The sequence below is a fragment of the Delphinapterus leucas genome, chromosome 1, assembly GCF_059928025.1.
Source record: "Delphinapterus leucas isolate spDelLeu-1000000601 "Yukka" chromosome 1, BTC_Dleu_Yukka2, whole genome shotgun sequence".
Taxonomy (NCBI): domain Eukaryota; kingdom Metazoa; phylum Chordata; class Mammalia; order Artiodactyla; family Monodontidae; genus Delphinapterus; species Delphinapterus leucas.
The window spans coordinates 116,459,528-116,477,337 of record NC_143129.1 but is presented as its reverse complement, the minus strand read 5'-3'; the positions used below and the strand labels follow the sequence as shown (position 1 = coordinate 116,477,337).

Genomic DNA, 17,810 nt, shown 5'->3' with positions numbered 1-17,810 from the left:
CATATTTTTATATTTTATAGACTCCATTTTGATAACTTTTTTGGAGAACTACCTTTTCAAGTATTTCTATTGTGTTGTCTGCCATATATTTCTGATTAGTAGGAGTTTTTAATATACTTTGGAGGGTAGTCCTTTGATGCTTATGTGCATTGCAAATATCTTCCCCTACTCTGTGCCTTGTCTATAATCTACATTGTTTAATATGTTGTTTAAGTGTTCCATATCCTTTTTTTTTTCCTACATTTTTCTTTCTATGTCTTGGACTGAGAATAGATATATTAGAATCTTCTGTTATTAGTATTTTACTGTTTATCCTTACATCTCCTGTGGTTTTTGATTTATTTAGATTTCTATGTATTATTTGGCACAAAGTTGTTCTCATGCAAATAGTAATATTATCACTTTTGCATTATGAAGTGCCCTTCTTTGACTCATTAAATGCTTTTTTGACCTGAATTCTCCCTTACTGCATATCAAGATACTAACCTCTCCTTTCTTTTTGTTTACATTTATTTGGTATACCCCTATATTCCTCCCCTACTTTTTTCCCCAACTTTTCTGAATTGCTTTGTTTTAGGTATGTCTTTAACAGACACGCTAGAGTTGGGTTTCCCTTTGTAAGCCAGTCTGAAAGTCATTTTCATTTAGTAGATGAGTTATGTCCATTTATGTTTTTGATAGGACTGATATATTTGACCTCAGATTTCTCATTTTACTTTATGTTATAGTTACTATGTGTTACTATGTGGTTTATTTGCACTCCCCCCTACTCCTGGTATTTAGGAAACCTGAATCTCATTCTAGTGTTTACCTTTATACTGATACAAATTTGTGCTAGTATTCCTAACCCTCCTTTTTCCTTTTTTTAAAATTTATGCTTCTGATTTTGATTTGTTACCTCTAAAATTATCCTCTGACTCCTATCTTTAAATTCAAGGCAATTAAAAAGTCATCTTTCCCCCTCCTTTCTCCTCTCATGTAGTTTTAGTTGTGTTATTTCTACTTTGTAAAAGAGCAGAACATTTATGGGCTGTGCTTCTTGTCTTATCCTCCTCACCTTTGTTTTAGTCTTAGATCTATAATTAAATATGTTCAACACTTACTGCCAGTTCTTTTACACAAGATTTTTCAATCATTTCTTCATTGGGTAAAGCTCTACTTACTAAAAAAAAAGCTCCCAGGTACGATATTCCCTTACTTCTTACGTATTTAAAATTTTGTCTAGAGCAGGAATAGGCAGACAAGGCCCACAGCTTGTTTTGTGAAGCATGGGACCTAAAAATGTTTTTTACATTTTTAAAAAGTTGAAAAAAATAAGAATTATGACAAATACCATATGTGGCCCACAAAACCTAAATTATTTACTCTGAGGCCTTTTACAGAAGAAGTTTGCTCATCCCTGCTTTAGAGCCTTGGTACTTGAAGGACAGCTTGATTGGCTGTAACATCCTTGGCTTACATAATTTTTCCTTGAGTTTATTAAAATGTTGCTCTACTGATGTTTTATATGTTACTGTTAAGAAGTATGATGCCAAACTGATTTTCTTTTCTTTGTAAATTGGCTTGGTTATTTTTGTCTGGAAGGCCAGAGGATCCCTTTAATGTGTAGTAGTTTTATCAGGCTATATTTCAGTTGAGAGTTCTAGGTCTGGTTTTTATGGGTACCCAGTGGGCCCTTTCAGTATGAAAATCAGGACTTCTTTTATTTCAAGAAATTATAACTCTAGAAAACAATATAAATAGCAGATCCATTCCATGGTTTTTTTTTGTTTTTTTTTCAGAGACCTCAATTGGTCTTATCCTAGTTCTTCTTTACCTTTTATCTCTACTACTTTCTCTATGATCTAGTTTACTATTTTCTTTATGTTTAATTTTCTTTATTCCTTTTATTTCTGTTCTCTATTATGCTTACTGTATTTTTGGTCATATCTGTTCCTTTTTGGATACCTGTTATTCATTTCTGAGACAGTTTTGTTTTTTCTTTAATTTCTTTCTTCAGTTTGGTCAATTTCCATTTTACATCTTCCTGTTATTTTTCCATTTTTATTCTGAGTTTCTAAATATGTGATTTGTGGTGTTCATTAATACCTAAAATGATTTGATTTAATTTAATTTAATCTATGTTGGGAATATTGTTAATTTTTTCTCTGCTTCCTGGCTGCTGGTTTTGTTTTGTTATAGTTCTCAGTTTTGAGAGTTTTCAAAAAGTAACTTTGTATGGATGCTATATTATGTTGTAGATTTTGTCTATGTTTATTTGTGTTGGATTTTTCTGAATCAGTAACAGGTGTTCTTATAGAGAAACAGGTGTTCTGGTGGTTTATTTTAGCTTGTATCAATAGATTAGGAAAGCTCTCTCCTGTTGTTTTAGTGAAATGCATTTATTTATTTATGTATTTTTAAATAAATGGGGCCTTAAGGGAAGTGGTCTTTTTTCTTTGTATTCTTTCCTGCTAATTTAATTCAGCAGAACTCTTAACTTGACCACCTTCTTTTCTCTTACCACCTAGCCCTGATGAACATCTCTTGCTTCCAAAGAATTTTCCTCTCACCCAGTAGCTGTGTTTTCCCATAATTACCACCTCTGGCCACCTACATTTTAAAAGCCCCTTTCTTTTAGATTCCTCATAGAAAGAGCTTTGATTTACCATTTGGTACCCTTACTCACTATTCTTCCACCACATGCAGGACCTTCTCCTTTAAGACTAAATTGTGGTTGATGTTTACTGTGTTATCTGTGTATTGTGCTCTTTAATGCATAGTTCCCATCAGACTCTGCTCAGGTGTGAGCTCCTAAGCACACTCTGCTGGTCTAGGGTGTTTATTTCCCCACTTACATGTAAAAAGTATATGTAAATTAGAGGATTCTGTGTCCTAGTTATTCTACAGATATAAATATGGGTGATTGTATTTGCTTTCTTTTTATAGTAGTTGAGAGCATGAGTGGAGAGATTTTAGTGGCTGCCATTATCCTGTGGGAACCTGACCTTGTAAGTTAAGGTCAATGCAATAAAATATAAAAAGAATAATAAAACAAACAAAGTAGGGGTAAGGGATTAATGAAGATAAAAGTAGAAGCTAATAAGTTACAGAAGTTAAAAGCCTGGCAGAATTGAAAACAACTCAAGGTCTATAAAGTGGTAGTGGCAGAAACATTAACATTGGTAAGGCTTGAGGTAGTTTATCAAAACAAGAGTAGAAACACAAAAATTAGGTGAGATGAAGGCAATATAACACAAATACAGAGGTGATAAAATTTATGAGAATAAAATGTATGCTAAAATTTGAAAATGTGCTAGGATCTCCAATTTTCTAAGCAAATATACATGATCAAAATTGGCTCAAAATGAAAAAAAATCAATAGCCATCTTAGAAACATTTAAAAGTTGCCATAACAAGTAACTGAAATCAGAAATCTTGGAAGGAAATCATGTTTAGAAAGGAATATGGATTCTTTTTTTTCTTCTTTTTGAATTTTAAGTTTGAAGCTCCTGTGGTATAATGTCCAAGTAATGTCCAGTGGAATGGAGAAGCTAGAGCACAAGAGAGTGTCTATAGTTATAAAGACAGATTTGGGAGTTCATCACCATACAAGTAAAACAATGCATTACTGTTGTGCATTACCAGATGTTTACAAATAGGTGAAAAACAATGTGTAACCCTACCAGATCTTACTGATTATCATGTTTGCTTACGGCTAGGTAAAAAAGAGTGCATCAGCTTACCAGACCTTATTGATTTTCCTTCAGTTCCTTGTCAACCTGCTCTTTCTCCAGGAATAACTGATATATCATATATATATACTGATATATTACAGATTGAGAGTAAGTATGATGATACCATAAGTACAGATGTAAGTACAGATGATTCTGTGAGGTAAAGTTAAATAATGTTAATGAGGAGTTAATTGTTTAATGCATACACAGTTTCAGTTTGGGAAGATAAAGTTTTGGCGATAAAGGGGTGGTGGTTGTTGCGGAACATTATGAATGCATGCATGCAGCGCCATTGAACTGTACATTTAAATGTGGTTAAAATGGTCAATTATATATGTTTTACTACAAGAAGTTAAAGTATTTTAAAGTCTATGACTGTTATGTTGATTACTGCATATGTGTGTCACTAATATTATTTCTGCTTTTTAAATATGTACTCTAAAATATACATTTTTCCATGTAAGATTTAAGTACAATAACTTCGGTCCCAAGATAAATTTACTTAAAGAATTAAAACAAGATGTATAACTACATGAGCTTTGCCTAGTTTCCATACATGTATATAAATGCAGAAGAGACATACTGTATTGTTTATATATATATAAATCCCCTACAGATACTGAAATGACTCCTCAGTGTTTTCCATCGTGGCACATGCTGTACTGCAGCCAGAAAACCAGAGTTTGGGGTAAAATTCATACTTGCTGTTGTAAGCATTTTTTAGTTTTATACTCTATATTTTAGAATATGAGCCGTCTTTTAGCTTTTGGACATTGATGAGTATGGGTTATAATCTTCTAGGAGAGAATATTATCGAAAAAAATGAAACAAGTAAAGGAAGAAAGAAGATATCTGGAAATAATTAAAGAAGAACTAATAAAAAAAGTTGAAAGGCTATTGGAACAAGGCAAATTAAAGCGATATCATGGTAAAGTTTATTACATATCTTTTATCACTATAAATGAAACTCAAGTTTTACAGAATTTATGCCTTTGGAATAAATGATAAAATGAAATATTTACTATTTTACTGTTGTAGTTTAAGTGGTACACTAATATAAATTCACTATAGGAAAGATGAAATCATTGTTCAACTCTATACAATAAATGCAACATGCCTTTTATTAAAATTCAATTATTTTTTAAAATGGACATTTGTTTATTCATCTCAACATTCATTTATTAAATAAGTATTTATTAAGGGCCTACTGAACTTAGTCACTGTTCCAGGGGCTGAGGTGATACTAATAGGCCAACATAATCTTGTCCCTGCCTTCAAAATGCTTATGGTCCAGTGGGGAAATGATGATCAAGTTAAGCAGTAGTGGTACATACTGTTGACTGCTATGATAAAGGAATTACAAATTCTATGCATAGGAGTACAGAGGAAGAGCACCTAAATTAGATGGAAGAGGTCAAGAAAGGCTTGCAGGAAAAGTGGTAGATGTACTAGAATCTGAACTGTGCCTCTCTTGGCTGTAGGCCTTCAGGCATTCTTTCCCCTCTGCCACCTAAATCTTCTTTTCCTATCTTCTCCTTCTACCCACTTCTTCCCAGTTCCTGGTTATTTCCTACCAGTCATTCAATCTCAGCTAAGATACCACTCTCGAAGCCTTCTTTAAGTCCCTTAGTGTCCCCTAGGTGCTCAATTTTTTTGGTATGTGTGTGCGTCTGCTTTGGTAAACTGACTGGATGAGTGAATAAATGAGAGAAATGAGGTAGGAAAAATAGACAGTTTCCTTGCAATAGAATTAGAAACAATGTTGTTAGAACTGGTAGAAATGGAAAAATGAGCCAGGGTGGAGAAAGTATAGGATAATGGTTTGAGAAATGTTAAATAATTTGAGAGGCCTGCATTTTGTGTTGTATTTGAGGATAAAAAGGGTAAAAGGTATATATGGAATTAACTGCCTTTAGGATTCTCAATTTACAGCAAAATTATTGCTTCAATACTAGATCTGACTAGAGGTTATAGACAATGTCAGGAGGTATTTCTTAATGTTCTACCTCATAATATTAAAGTGTGTCCCAGAAGTGGTGGCAGTGATTTGGCCTTGTGGTGCTGTTAAAAGAACAATTTTATCAGACAGTATTGAGCAATGGATTAGAAATCACAGGACAGTGATTCTAATACTAGAATAATCTTATACTTAGGCAAGTTATTTCTCCTCTTTGTGCTGCACTCCTTCTATTTATAAAATGAGAATCATTGGTCACTTTCTATTTCAACAGGAATGTTTCAAGATAAAAGGTATGTATCAGCCATCAAATATTTATTGAGCCTACTATATACCTCAGTTCTCAGCATTGTTTTAAATGCTGAGGATACAGCAGTAAACAAGACAAACATAGTCCTGCCATTAAGGAGCTTGCCTCTAATGGGAGGAGACCGACAATAAGTAAGTAAGACAATGTCAGCTACTGATTAGAGCTGAAAAGTCAATTAAAAGAGTGCAGTAAAGAATGGTGGGGCAGGAGAGATGGTTTAGCTAGGGCTTTCAAGGAAGGCTTCTTTGAGCAGATATCACTAAGATTTGATTAATAAAATGGTAAGCATGTGAAGAGACAGGGTAAAAAGAGTCCAAACAGGAGGAACACTAAAAATCAAGGTACAGAGATAGAAATAAGCTTGCAGAATTAAGGACCTGAACTAAGACCAGTACGGCTGGAGTGTGATAAATAAGGAGGAATGTAGAGGGAGAAAATCAAAAGATCAGCAAGGAACAGATAGGCCAATTCAAGGAGTTTGGATTTTATTATCAATACAAGTAATATGGGAAGACATAAGAAGATTTTTAAACTAAGGATTTATGTGATTTTTAAAATATCTTAAAAATATCAGGATGACTGCAGTATGGAATAGCCTGTAGAGGGGCAAGTATGGAAGCAGAGAGACCGTTAGAAAAATAATACAGCTTTCAAAAGATGATAGTGGATTGCCTAGGAATGTAGCATTGAAGAAGGGATAATGTGCCAGATGCTCGAAGTATTTTGGCAGTGGTACCAGTAAAACTTGCAGAGGGATTGGATATAGGGCTGAGGAAAATAATTAAAATCTTGAGTTAAAAGTTCCATATAGTTTTATATATATATATATATATATATATATATATATATATATATATATTTATTATTTATTTATTTATATTTGCGATACAAGGGCCTCTCACTGTTGTGGCCTCTCCCGTTGCAGAGCACAGGCTCCGGACGCAGAGGCTCAGCGGCCATGGCTCACGTGCCCAGCTGCTCCATGGCATGTGGGATCTTCCTGGACCGGGGCACGAACCTGTGTCCCCTGCATCGGCAGGCGGACTCTCAACCACTGCGCCACCAGGGAAGCCCCATAGTTTTATATTTTTAATTAAATCAATTTATAATATAGAATTTTAAAATTTGGTGTTTTTGTTTCTTCAATAATCTGAAAAAAAGAAACATAAGCATATTCTGGTATGCTAGCATGCAGTTTGTGTTCCAATTAAGTTTATATTTAGAATCTCATTGGTGTCAAAGTGATTCCTAAACTGGCAGAGTTTAATTTCTAATTTTCTAAACCAGAAGTCTCAGGTTTAAGAAATTCTGCCCTACAGAAGTTTGGGGATATACCTGGAACAATGTTGATAAATGATGAATCAGAATCAGCTGATTACACAAAACAAGTCATTTTGGGGCTGAAAAATAAGGAAAATCTGAAAAAATATATTTTGCCTTTTCTTTCATAGCTTTAATTATATAAATAGTGAATTCAAATCAGATTATAGATAAAAGTAATTGAAATAAAAAGTATACATTTCTTGGGCTTCCCTGGTGGCACAGTGGTTGAGAGCCCACCTGCCAATGCAGGGCACACGGGTTTGTGCCCCGGTCCGGGAAGATCCCACATGCCGCAGAGCGGCTGGCCCCGTGAGCCATGGCCACTGAGCCTGCGCGTCCGGAGCCTGTGTTCCGCGATGGGAGAGGCCACAACAGTGAGAGTCCTGCGTACCGCAAAAAAATAAAAATAAAAAAGTATACACTTCTTGCTATAGGTAGTATTTTGAAGAAAGATTTTCTAAACAAATTACAAGCTTAAAGAAGAACTTGATTTTGGTTCCTGGATTTATCAGTATTTTACTATATTTATAAGCAAGTCCTTTTATTATCCAATAAACATTTTACTCTTAACTCTAATTTCCTCAGAATATAAGAGAGGAAGGAGAGGAGAGAGGAATGGTTTAAATTAACTCTAGGGTCCTTTGCAGGTTGAAAAGTTTAAACAAACTATAGCCTTTGCTTTTTTTTTTTTTAAATAGCCTATGATGTTTGGAAGAAAAAGTACTTTGAAACAAAGAAAGTTACAGCATCATTGGAGGAGATTTTAACAAAACTTCGAGAAGATTTGCAACTTACTATAAAAAATTGCTCATTCAGCTTGAAGCCAGGGTGATCAAGATGAGACCAAAGAATCTGGCAACCATCACAGACTCTAAGGTACTACTAAATATGTTCACATTCTGTTAGAGAAGTTCTATTTAAAATACATGCTTTGTAATTGTTAGTATGATCATATCTAGGATGTTTTGGGCTACAGGTAACAAAACCTTGGCTTAACCTGGCTTAAACAATAAGTAAATTCATGATCTCCTGTAATGAGTGCTGAGGAGATAAAATCAGCCGCTTAATGATGTCTTTAAGGGCCTAGGTACTTCTGATATTTCCTCCCTATTATTTTCGGTGTTGGCTTCATTCTAAGACTGCTTTTCCTCAGGGTAGCAACAGAGTTACCAATGGCAAGTAGGGATATATGTCTCCAAAACAAGAGACAACCTCTTCTAGACGCATGGACTATATAAAACTTTCCCTTTGGCCTGATTGGGGATCAACCAAGCCTACCCTGGATTGATCATAGTTACCAGCGAATGCTAGGATCTACCTCTGTACCAGGGGAAAGGGTCAAGATTCTATGGGTAAGAGTGAAATACCTAATGAAGTATGGCAAGGGAGTAATAGTGAGTAATACATTTCTTTTCTTTCAGTTGGGGGTGGGAAGCACAGTTTGATAACCACAGAATCTATAGGTAGTGATAATCTAAATAAATTATAAATTATATTAAATTTTGATCAATTCATTTTCTTGAGATAGTCTTCAATCTTGACAGATGAGAGACATGAAGTTTATTTTTTAGTTGAGTAATTCTACCATATAATTAAACAACAAATTCCAGAGGCCATTTATCAGTTTAATTTTTGTTTGTTGATACCACTTATCCAAAAAAGATTTTATAATATGTTAATTATGACTGAGTATAGATTTAACTTTAGACATGATGAAATATTAAGTTTACTTTTTTCCCAGTTTTATTGAGATATAATTGACGTATATCATTGTATTAGTTTAAAGTAGAAACATAATGTTAAGACATATGTTCATGTTGTAAAATGGACACCACAATAAGTTTAGTTAACATCCATCACCTCACATAGTTATTTTTGTGTGTGATCAGAACTTTTAAGATCTACTCTCTTAGCAACTTTCAAATATACAGTACAGCATTGTTAACTATAATTGCCATGCTGTATATTACATCCCTAGAACTTACTTATCTTGTATCTACAAGTTTATACATTTGACCACCGTCACCCATTTCCCCTAATCCCCACCTCCTGCTTCTGCCAGAGCCACCAACCTCTTCTGTTTCTATGAGTAAAAGTTTACTATTTTAGATCTATTTAATATAAAATCCAAATAAGTTCAAGTAGAAGTTTCTTCTTATTAGCTGATACTTTTTTTTAAGCATTATTGAAACTTTTTATCTTACTGTTTTCTCAAGTTCAATATATGATAATGTTTTTTTCACAAAAGCAGCTTAAATTCTTTGTTGACTATTACAGCTCATAAACTTTTCTGAAGAAAAGTAACTAAAAGTCTTCTAGAATAGCTTTTCTCACATTAAACAGATTTTCTTATAAAATACACTATTTCATTATTAAATATTTTTAAGTAATTCTAATATGATTCCACTGATAAACCATTATGCCAATTTCTAAAGCCTTGCTAAGTATCTTAATCTAATGTATTCCTCTTATAGTAATAGTTGTTGGTTTTCATGGTGCTAATTTAATGGTAACTTTTACAAATACATATTTATTTTTATAATACATGAAAATGGTAGTAAAACAGAAAGGAAAGTGGTCCCTAAAACATAAGAAATCAACAGTTCAATAGTAATTTACTCCAAAGCAAAAAGTTTATTTTATGGAATGGGTTATTTTCATTATTTCCTTTTTTGATATTTGATAACACTTTGTAGTTTGTATTGGCAGGTAATTAAAATTAAAAATGAATAGATGTTATACTAAACAAAGATGTCTTTATATGTCTCATACAGAATTACTTTATCATTCAGATCACTGAAGTACAGCATGCTATTGACCAACTTAGAAAATTGGATACTGACAAAATGAAACGAATAACAGAAATTAAGGTATTTTGCATTTCCCCTAATTAGATTATAACATTTATCTTGAAATAAAATATTTTGGTGTTTTAACTTTGGCTGTCAGTAGCATAAGGGTAGTAAGGACTGACTGTCTTAAAATTGTTACCTTAACAAAAACAAGAGCATGAATGGAAGATGGGTTCAAGATGGTGGAGTAGAAGGACGTACTCTCACTCCCCTTTGCAAGAGCATGAGAATCACAACTAACTGCTGAACAGTCATTGACAGGAAGACACTGTAACTCACCAAAAAAGATACCCCACATCCAGAGACAAAGGAGAAGCCACGATGAGAAGGTAGGAGGGGCGCAATCACAATAAAATCAAATCCCATAACTGCTGGGTGCATGACTCACAAACTGGAGAACACTTATACCACAGAAGTCCACCCACTGGAGTGAAGGTTCTGAGCCCCAGGTCAGCCTTCCCAACCTGGGGTACTGGCAACAGGAGGAGGAATTCCTAGAGAAACAGACTTTGAAGGCTAGAGGGATTTCATTGCAGGATTTCAACAGGACTGGGGGAAACAGAAACTGCACTCTTGGAGGGCACACACAAAGAGGTGTGCGCGTCGGGACCCAGGGGAAGGAGCGGTGACCCCATAGGAGACTGAACCAGACCTATCTGCTAGTGTTGGAGGGTCTCCTAGAGGCGAGGGGTGGCTGTGTCTCACCATGAGGACAAGGACACTGGAAGCAGAAGTTCTGGGAAGTACTCCTTGGCGTGAGCCCTTCCAGAGACCGCCATTAACCCCGCCACAGAGCCTGGGTAAGCTCCAGTGTTGGGTCCCCTCAGGCCATACAACCAACAGGGAAGGAACCCAGCCCCACCCATCAACAGACAAGTAGATTAAAGTTTTACTGAGCTCTGCCCACCAGAGCAACAGCCAGCTCTACCCAGCACCAGTCCCTCCCATAAGGAAACTTGCACAAGCCTCGTAGATAGCCTCATCCACCAGAGGGCAGACAGCAGAAGCAAGAAGAATTACAGTCCGGCAGCCTGTGGAACAAAAACCACATTCACAGAAAGATAGACAGGGTGAAAAGGCAGAGGGCTATGTACCAGATGAAGGAACAAGATAAAACTCCAGAAAAACAACTAAATAAAGTGGAGATAGGCAACCTTCCAGAAAAAGAATTCAGAATAATGATAGTGAAGATGACCAGGACCTCGGAAAAAGAATGGAGGCAAAGATCAAGAGGATGCAAGAAATGTTTAACAGAGACCTAAAAGGATTAAAGAACAAACAAACAGAGATGAACAATACAATAACTGAAATAAAAAATACACTAGAAGGAATCAATAGCAGAATAACTGAGGCAGAAGAACGGATAAGTGACCTGGAAGATAGAATGGTGGAATTCACTGTCATAAAACAGAATAAAGAAAAAAGAATGAAAAGAAATGAAGACAGCCTAAGAGACCTCTGGGACAACATTAAACATATTAACATTCTCATTACAGGGGTCCCAGAAGGAGAAGAGAGCAAGGACCCAAGAAAATATTTGAGGAGATTATAGTTGAAAACTTCCCTAGCATGGGAAAGGAAATAGCCACCCAAGTCCAGAAAGCACAGAGAGTCCCATACAGGATAAATCCAAGGAGAAACATGCCGAGATACATAGTAATCAAATTGGCAAAAATTAAAGACAAAGAAAAATTATTGAAAGCAGCAAGGGAAAAATGACAAATAACATACAAGGGAATCCCATAAGGTTAACAGCTGATTTCTCAGCAGAATCTCTACAAGCCAGAAGCGAGTGGCATGACATATTTAAAGTGATGAAAGGGAAGAAACTACAACCAAGATTACTCTAGGCGGCAAGGATCTCATTCAGATTCGATGGAGAAATCAAAAGCTTTACAGAAAGCAAAAGCTAAGAGAATTCAGCACCACCAAACCAGCTCTACAACAAATGCTAAAGGAACTTCTCTAAGTGGGAAACACAAGAGAAGAAAAGGACCTACAAAAACAAACACAAAACAATTAAGAAAATGGTAATAGGAGCATACATATCGATAATTACCTTAAACGTGAATGGAATAAATGCTCCAACCAAAAGACACAGGCTTGCTGAATGGATACAAAAACAAGACCGATATATATGCTGTCTACAAGAGACCCACTTCAGACCTAGGGACACATACAGACTGAAAGTGAGGGGATGGATAAACATATTCCATGCAACTGGAAATCAAAAGAAAGCTGGAGTAGCAATACTCATATCACACAAAATAGACTTCAAAATAAAGACTATTACAAGAGACAAAGAAGGACACTATATAATGATCAAAGGATCAATCCAAGAAGAAGATATAACAATTATAAATATGTATGCACCCAACATAGAAGCACATCAATACATAAGGCAACTGCTAACACCTATAAAAGAGGAAATTGACAGTAACACAATAATAGTGGGGAATTTTAACACCTGACTTACACCAACAGACAGATCATCCAAACAGAAAATTAATAAGGAAACACAAGCTTTAAATGACACAATAGACCAGATAGATTTAATTGATATTTATAGGGCATTCCAACCAAACACAGCAGATTATACTTTCTTCTCAAGTGCACACGGAACATTCTCCAGGATAGATCATATCTTGAGTCACAAATCAAGCCTCAGTAAATTTGAGAAAATTGAAATGATATCAAGCATTTTTTCTGACCACAACGCTATGAGATTAGAAATCAATTACAGGGAAAAAATTGTAAATAAACACAAACACATGGAGGCTAAACAATACATTATTAAATAACCAAGACATCACTGAAGAAAACAAAGAGGAAATCAAAAAATATCTAGAGACAAATGATAATGAAAACACGATGATCCAAAACCTATGGGATGAAGCAAAAGCAGTTCTAAGAGGGAAGTTTATAGCTATACAAGTCTACCTCAGGAAACAAGAAAAATCTCAAACAATCTAACCTTACACCTAAGGGAACTTAGAGAAAGAAGAACAAACAAAACCCAAAGTTAGTACAAGGAAAGAAATCATAAAGATCAGAGCAGAAATAAATGAAATAGAAACAAAGAAAACAATGGCAAAGACCAAAAAAACTAAAAGCTGGTTGTTTGAGAGGACAAAGAAAATTGAAAAACCATTAGCCAGACTCATCAAGGAAAAGAGGGAGAGGACTCAATTCAATAAAACTAGAAATGAAAAAGGAGAAGTTACAACAGACACCGCAGAAATACAAAGCATCCTAAGAGACTACTACAAGTAACTCTATGCCAACAAAATGGACAACCTGGAAGAAATGGACAAATTCCTAGAAAGGTATAACCTTCCAAGACTGAGCCAGGAAGAAATAGAAAATATGAACAGACCAATCACAAGTAATGAACTTGAAACTGTGATTAAAAATCTTCCAACAAACAAAAGTCCAGGACCAGATGGCTTCACAGGTGAATTCTATCAAACATTTGGAGAAGAGCCAACACCCATGCTTCTCAAACTCTTCCAAAAAGTTGCAGAGGAAGGAACATTCCCGAACTCATTCTATGAGGCCACCATCACCCTGATACCAACACCAGACAAAGGTACAACAAAAAAAGAAAATTACAGACCAATATCACTGATGAATATAGATGCAAAAATCCTCAACAAAATACTAGCAAACGGAATCCAACAGCACATTAAAAGGATCATACACCATGATCAAGTAGGATTTATCCCAGGGACGCAAGGATTCTTCAATATACGCAAATCAATCAATGTGATACACCATATTAACAAATTGAAGAAGAAAAAACATATGATCCTCTCAATAGATGCAGAAAAAGCTTTTGACAAAATTCAGCACCGATTTTTGATAAAAAAACACTCCAGAAAGTGGGCACAAAGGGAACCTTCCTCAACATAATAAAGGCCATATATGACAGACACACAGCAAACATCATCCTCAATGGTGAAAAACTGAGTGCATTTCCTCTAAGATCAGGAACAAGACAAGGATGTCCAGTCTGGCCACTATTATTCAACATAGTTTTGGAAGTCCTACCACGGCAATCAGAGAAGAAAAAGAAATAAAAGGAATACAGACTGGAAGAGAAGAAGTAAAACTGTCACTGTTTGCAGATGACATGATACTGTACATAGAGAATCCTAAAGATGCCACCAGAAAACTACTAGAGCTAATCAATGAATTTGGTAAATCTGCAGCATACAAAATTAATGCACAGAAATTTCTTGCATTCCTCTACACTAATGACGAAAAATCTGAAAGAGAAATTAAGGAAACACTCCCATTTACTATTGCAACGAAAAGAATAAAATACCTAGGAATACACCTACGCAGGGAGACAAAAGACCTTTATGCAGAAAACTATAAGACAGTAATGAAAGAAATTAAAAATGATACAAACAGATGGAGAGATATACCATGTTCTTGGATTGGAAGAATCAATATTGTGAAAATGACTATACTACCCAAAGCAATCTACAGATTCAGTGCAATCCCTATCAAATCACCAATGGCATTTTTTACAGAACTAGAACAAAAAAATCTTAAAATTTTTATGGAGACACAAAAGACCCCAAATAGCCAAAGCATTTTTGAGGGATAAAAAACGGAGCTGGAGGAATCAGACTCCCTGACTTCAGACTATACTACGAAGCTACAGTTATCAAGACAATATGGTACTGCCACAAAAACAGAAATATAGATCAATGGAATAGGATAGAAAGCCCAGAGGGAAACCTATGCACCTGTGGTCACCTTATTTTTGACAAAGGAGGCAAGAATATACAATAGAGAAAAGACAGCCTCTTCAATAAGTGGTGGTGGGAAAACTGGACAGCTACATGTAAAAGAATGAAATTAGAATACTCCCCAACAGCATATACAAAAATAAACTCAAAATGGACTAAAGAGCTTGATGTAAGGCCAGACACTATAAAACTCTTAGAGGAAAAGATAAGTAGAACACTCTATGACATAAATCACAGCAAGATCCTGTTTGACCCACCTCCTAGGGAAATGGAAATAAAAACAAAAATAAACAAATGGGACCTAATGAAACTTCAAAGCTTTTGCTCAGCAAAGGAAACCATAAACAAGACGAAAAGACAACCCTCAGAATGGGAGAAAATATTTGGAAATGAAGCAACTGACAAAGGATTAATCTCCAAAATTTACAAGCAGCTCAATATCGAAAAAACAAAGAACCCAATCCAAAAATGGGCAGAAGACCTAAATAGACATTTCTCCAAAGAAGACATACAGATGGCCAAGAAGCACGTGAAAAGCAACTCAACATCACTAATTATTAGAGAAATGCAAATCAAAACTACAATGAGGTATCACCTCACACCAGTTAGAATGGGCATCCTCAGAAAATCTACAAACAGCAAATGCTGCAGAGGGTGTGGAGAAAAGGGAACCCTCTTGCACTGTTGGTGGGAATGTAAATTGATACAGCCACTATGGAGAACAGTATGGAGGTTCCTTAAAAAACTAAAAATAGAATTACCATATGACCCAGCAATCCCACTACTGGACATATAACCAGAGAAAACCATAATTCAAAAAGACACATGCACCCCAATGTTCATTGCAGCCCTATTTACAATAGCCAGGACATGGAAGCAACCTAAATGCCCATCGACAGACGAATGGATAAAGAAGATGTGGTACATGTATACAATTGAATATTACTCAGCCATGAAAAGGAATAAAATTGGGTCATTTGTAGAGACGTTGGTGGATCTAGAGACTGTCTTACAGAGTGAAGTAAGTCAGAAAGAGAAAAACAGATATCATATATGAACGCATATATGTGCAACCTAGAAAAATGGTACAGATGAACTGGTTTGCAGGGCAGAAATTGAGACGCAGATGTAGAGAACAAACGTATGGACATCAAGGGGGAAGTGGTGGTGGGGGTTGGTGGGATGAATTGGGAGATTGGGATTGTCATATATACACTAATATGTATAAAATGGATAACTAATAAGAACCTGCTCTATAAAAAAAATTTTTAATAAAATTCAAAAAAAATAAAAATTAAAAAATAGAAAGCATGAATGAAAAAAAATACAATAATAATGAAATTCTGTGAAAAGCTTCCTAACAAGGCCAAAGTAAAATTGAATAAAATTTCACTAAGAAATAAAGTAAAAGAACCTTGTGAATCAGTATAGAGTCTCCGTAAAATATTTTGAAAGAAGTAATATTCCTACATTAGAGTTGTTCATAAATAAGTCTGACAAACCACTGAGCTCTCTGAGCTCCCATTTAATTTTATTTTTTTGTCCTCTCTTGGGTAATTATCTCATTCTCTCTGGTTATTTTCATATATATATATATAATGTTATATGAGTGCTCTCGATTCACCTCTTTATCAGAAGTAGCTTTATGACCCAGAATAATGACCCCTATGTAGAATTAGCACTGTCCAATACAACTCTCTGTGAAGGTGGAAATGTTTCATACCTGCACTGTCTGATAAGGTAGCCCCTAGCCACATAAGGATGTAGATTGTTGTGTGCCTGAGGAATTTAATTTTAGATTTAATTTTAATTTCAATTTAAATAGTTACATGTGGCAAGTTGATACTCTACTGGACAGCGCACTTCTAGATACTTTCGCTAGCCTCATACTCAAGGCTAAATCCTGGCTCAGCACTGAGAAGCTTAAAACTTAAACTACAGAAAAGGAAAAAGGCAAAGGACAATTTTAAACCAAAAAGAGGAGTTATTTAACATTCTTATACAGTCTGCACTCAAAAAAATAGTTCGTTCAGTGAATGAAAACTCCTGTGCATTCAAAAAAAAGGAGAGAAATCAAATGTGGAAACTTGTCCCCTTAAGGATAGTTGGATGGGTAGAAGCGAGTAATAAAAATACCTCCAATGCTCTTTTCTTCTGGAAAGCATACAAATTAGTTCTTACCATTTTTGTATATTTTAATTTTATAAATATTACATATAAATGTTTTGAACCCAAATTAGAATTATTAGTGAAAAAACAGGAAACACAAATGGAAAAAAAGAGATCCAAGTTTTCAGCCTATGCACTGGGGGAAAAAAATCCTACATTTTACCATAGTGCCTAATTGTCACATAGTAAACATTATAAGAATTTTTTATTGATTTCTGAATGATTTACCCCAAACTACCCATAAGATACAGAACTAAGGGGCAGAAAACCTAGCTTGACTGTTTCAACCATGTTCAAGATAATATAGCACAATCAGTGCTTCTCAAAATTCAATGTAATGTCACCTGGGGATCCTGTTAAAATTAGCAGGATCTGACTCAGTAGGTCCGAGGGGAGGCCTGAAAGTCTTCAGTACTAACAAACTCCCAGGTGATGCTTATGCTGCTGGTCCGCAGACAATACTTGGAATAGCAAGAGCTCTGGTACCAGATTTAAGTTTGAATCCTGGCTGTGCCACTTACTAGTTTTATGCCTTGAGCAAGTTACTTAACTTCTAGGCATCTCAGTTTCCTCAACTGTAAAATGGGGAGAAATAACAGTATCTGCTTCAATTAAAAATTTGAAAGTATCATAGTACACTTAGAAGAGCACTTGCCACACTTGTATTTCTTAAGTACTTATTCAGTTTCTAAGGGCTGAGAATTAAGGTTTTTTTGGAAATTT

The 17,810-nt window shown here is 35.2% G+C and overlaps 1 protein-coding gene across 1 annotated transcript in view; it reads left to right on the top strand.

Moving 5' to 3' along the window:
• The window catches only part of SPATA1 (spermatogenesis associated 1), a 62,210-nt gene that overhangs the window by 18,630 nt on the left and 25,770 nt on the right, over nucleotides 1-17,810 (top strand). The window contains 6 exon segments of the mRNA XM_089909897.1: nucleotides 604-607; nucleotides 3,702-3,828; nucleotides 4,523-4,644; nucleotides 8,005-8,094; nucleotides 8,097-8,182; nucleotides 10,081-10,176. Of these exon segments, the coding sequence (XP_089766023.1) occupies nucleotides 604-607; nucleotides 3,702-3,828; nucleotides 4,523-4,644; nucleotides 8,005-8,094; nucleotides 8,097-8,182; nucleotides 10,081-10,176 (525 nt within the window).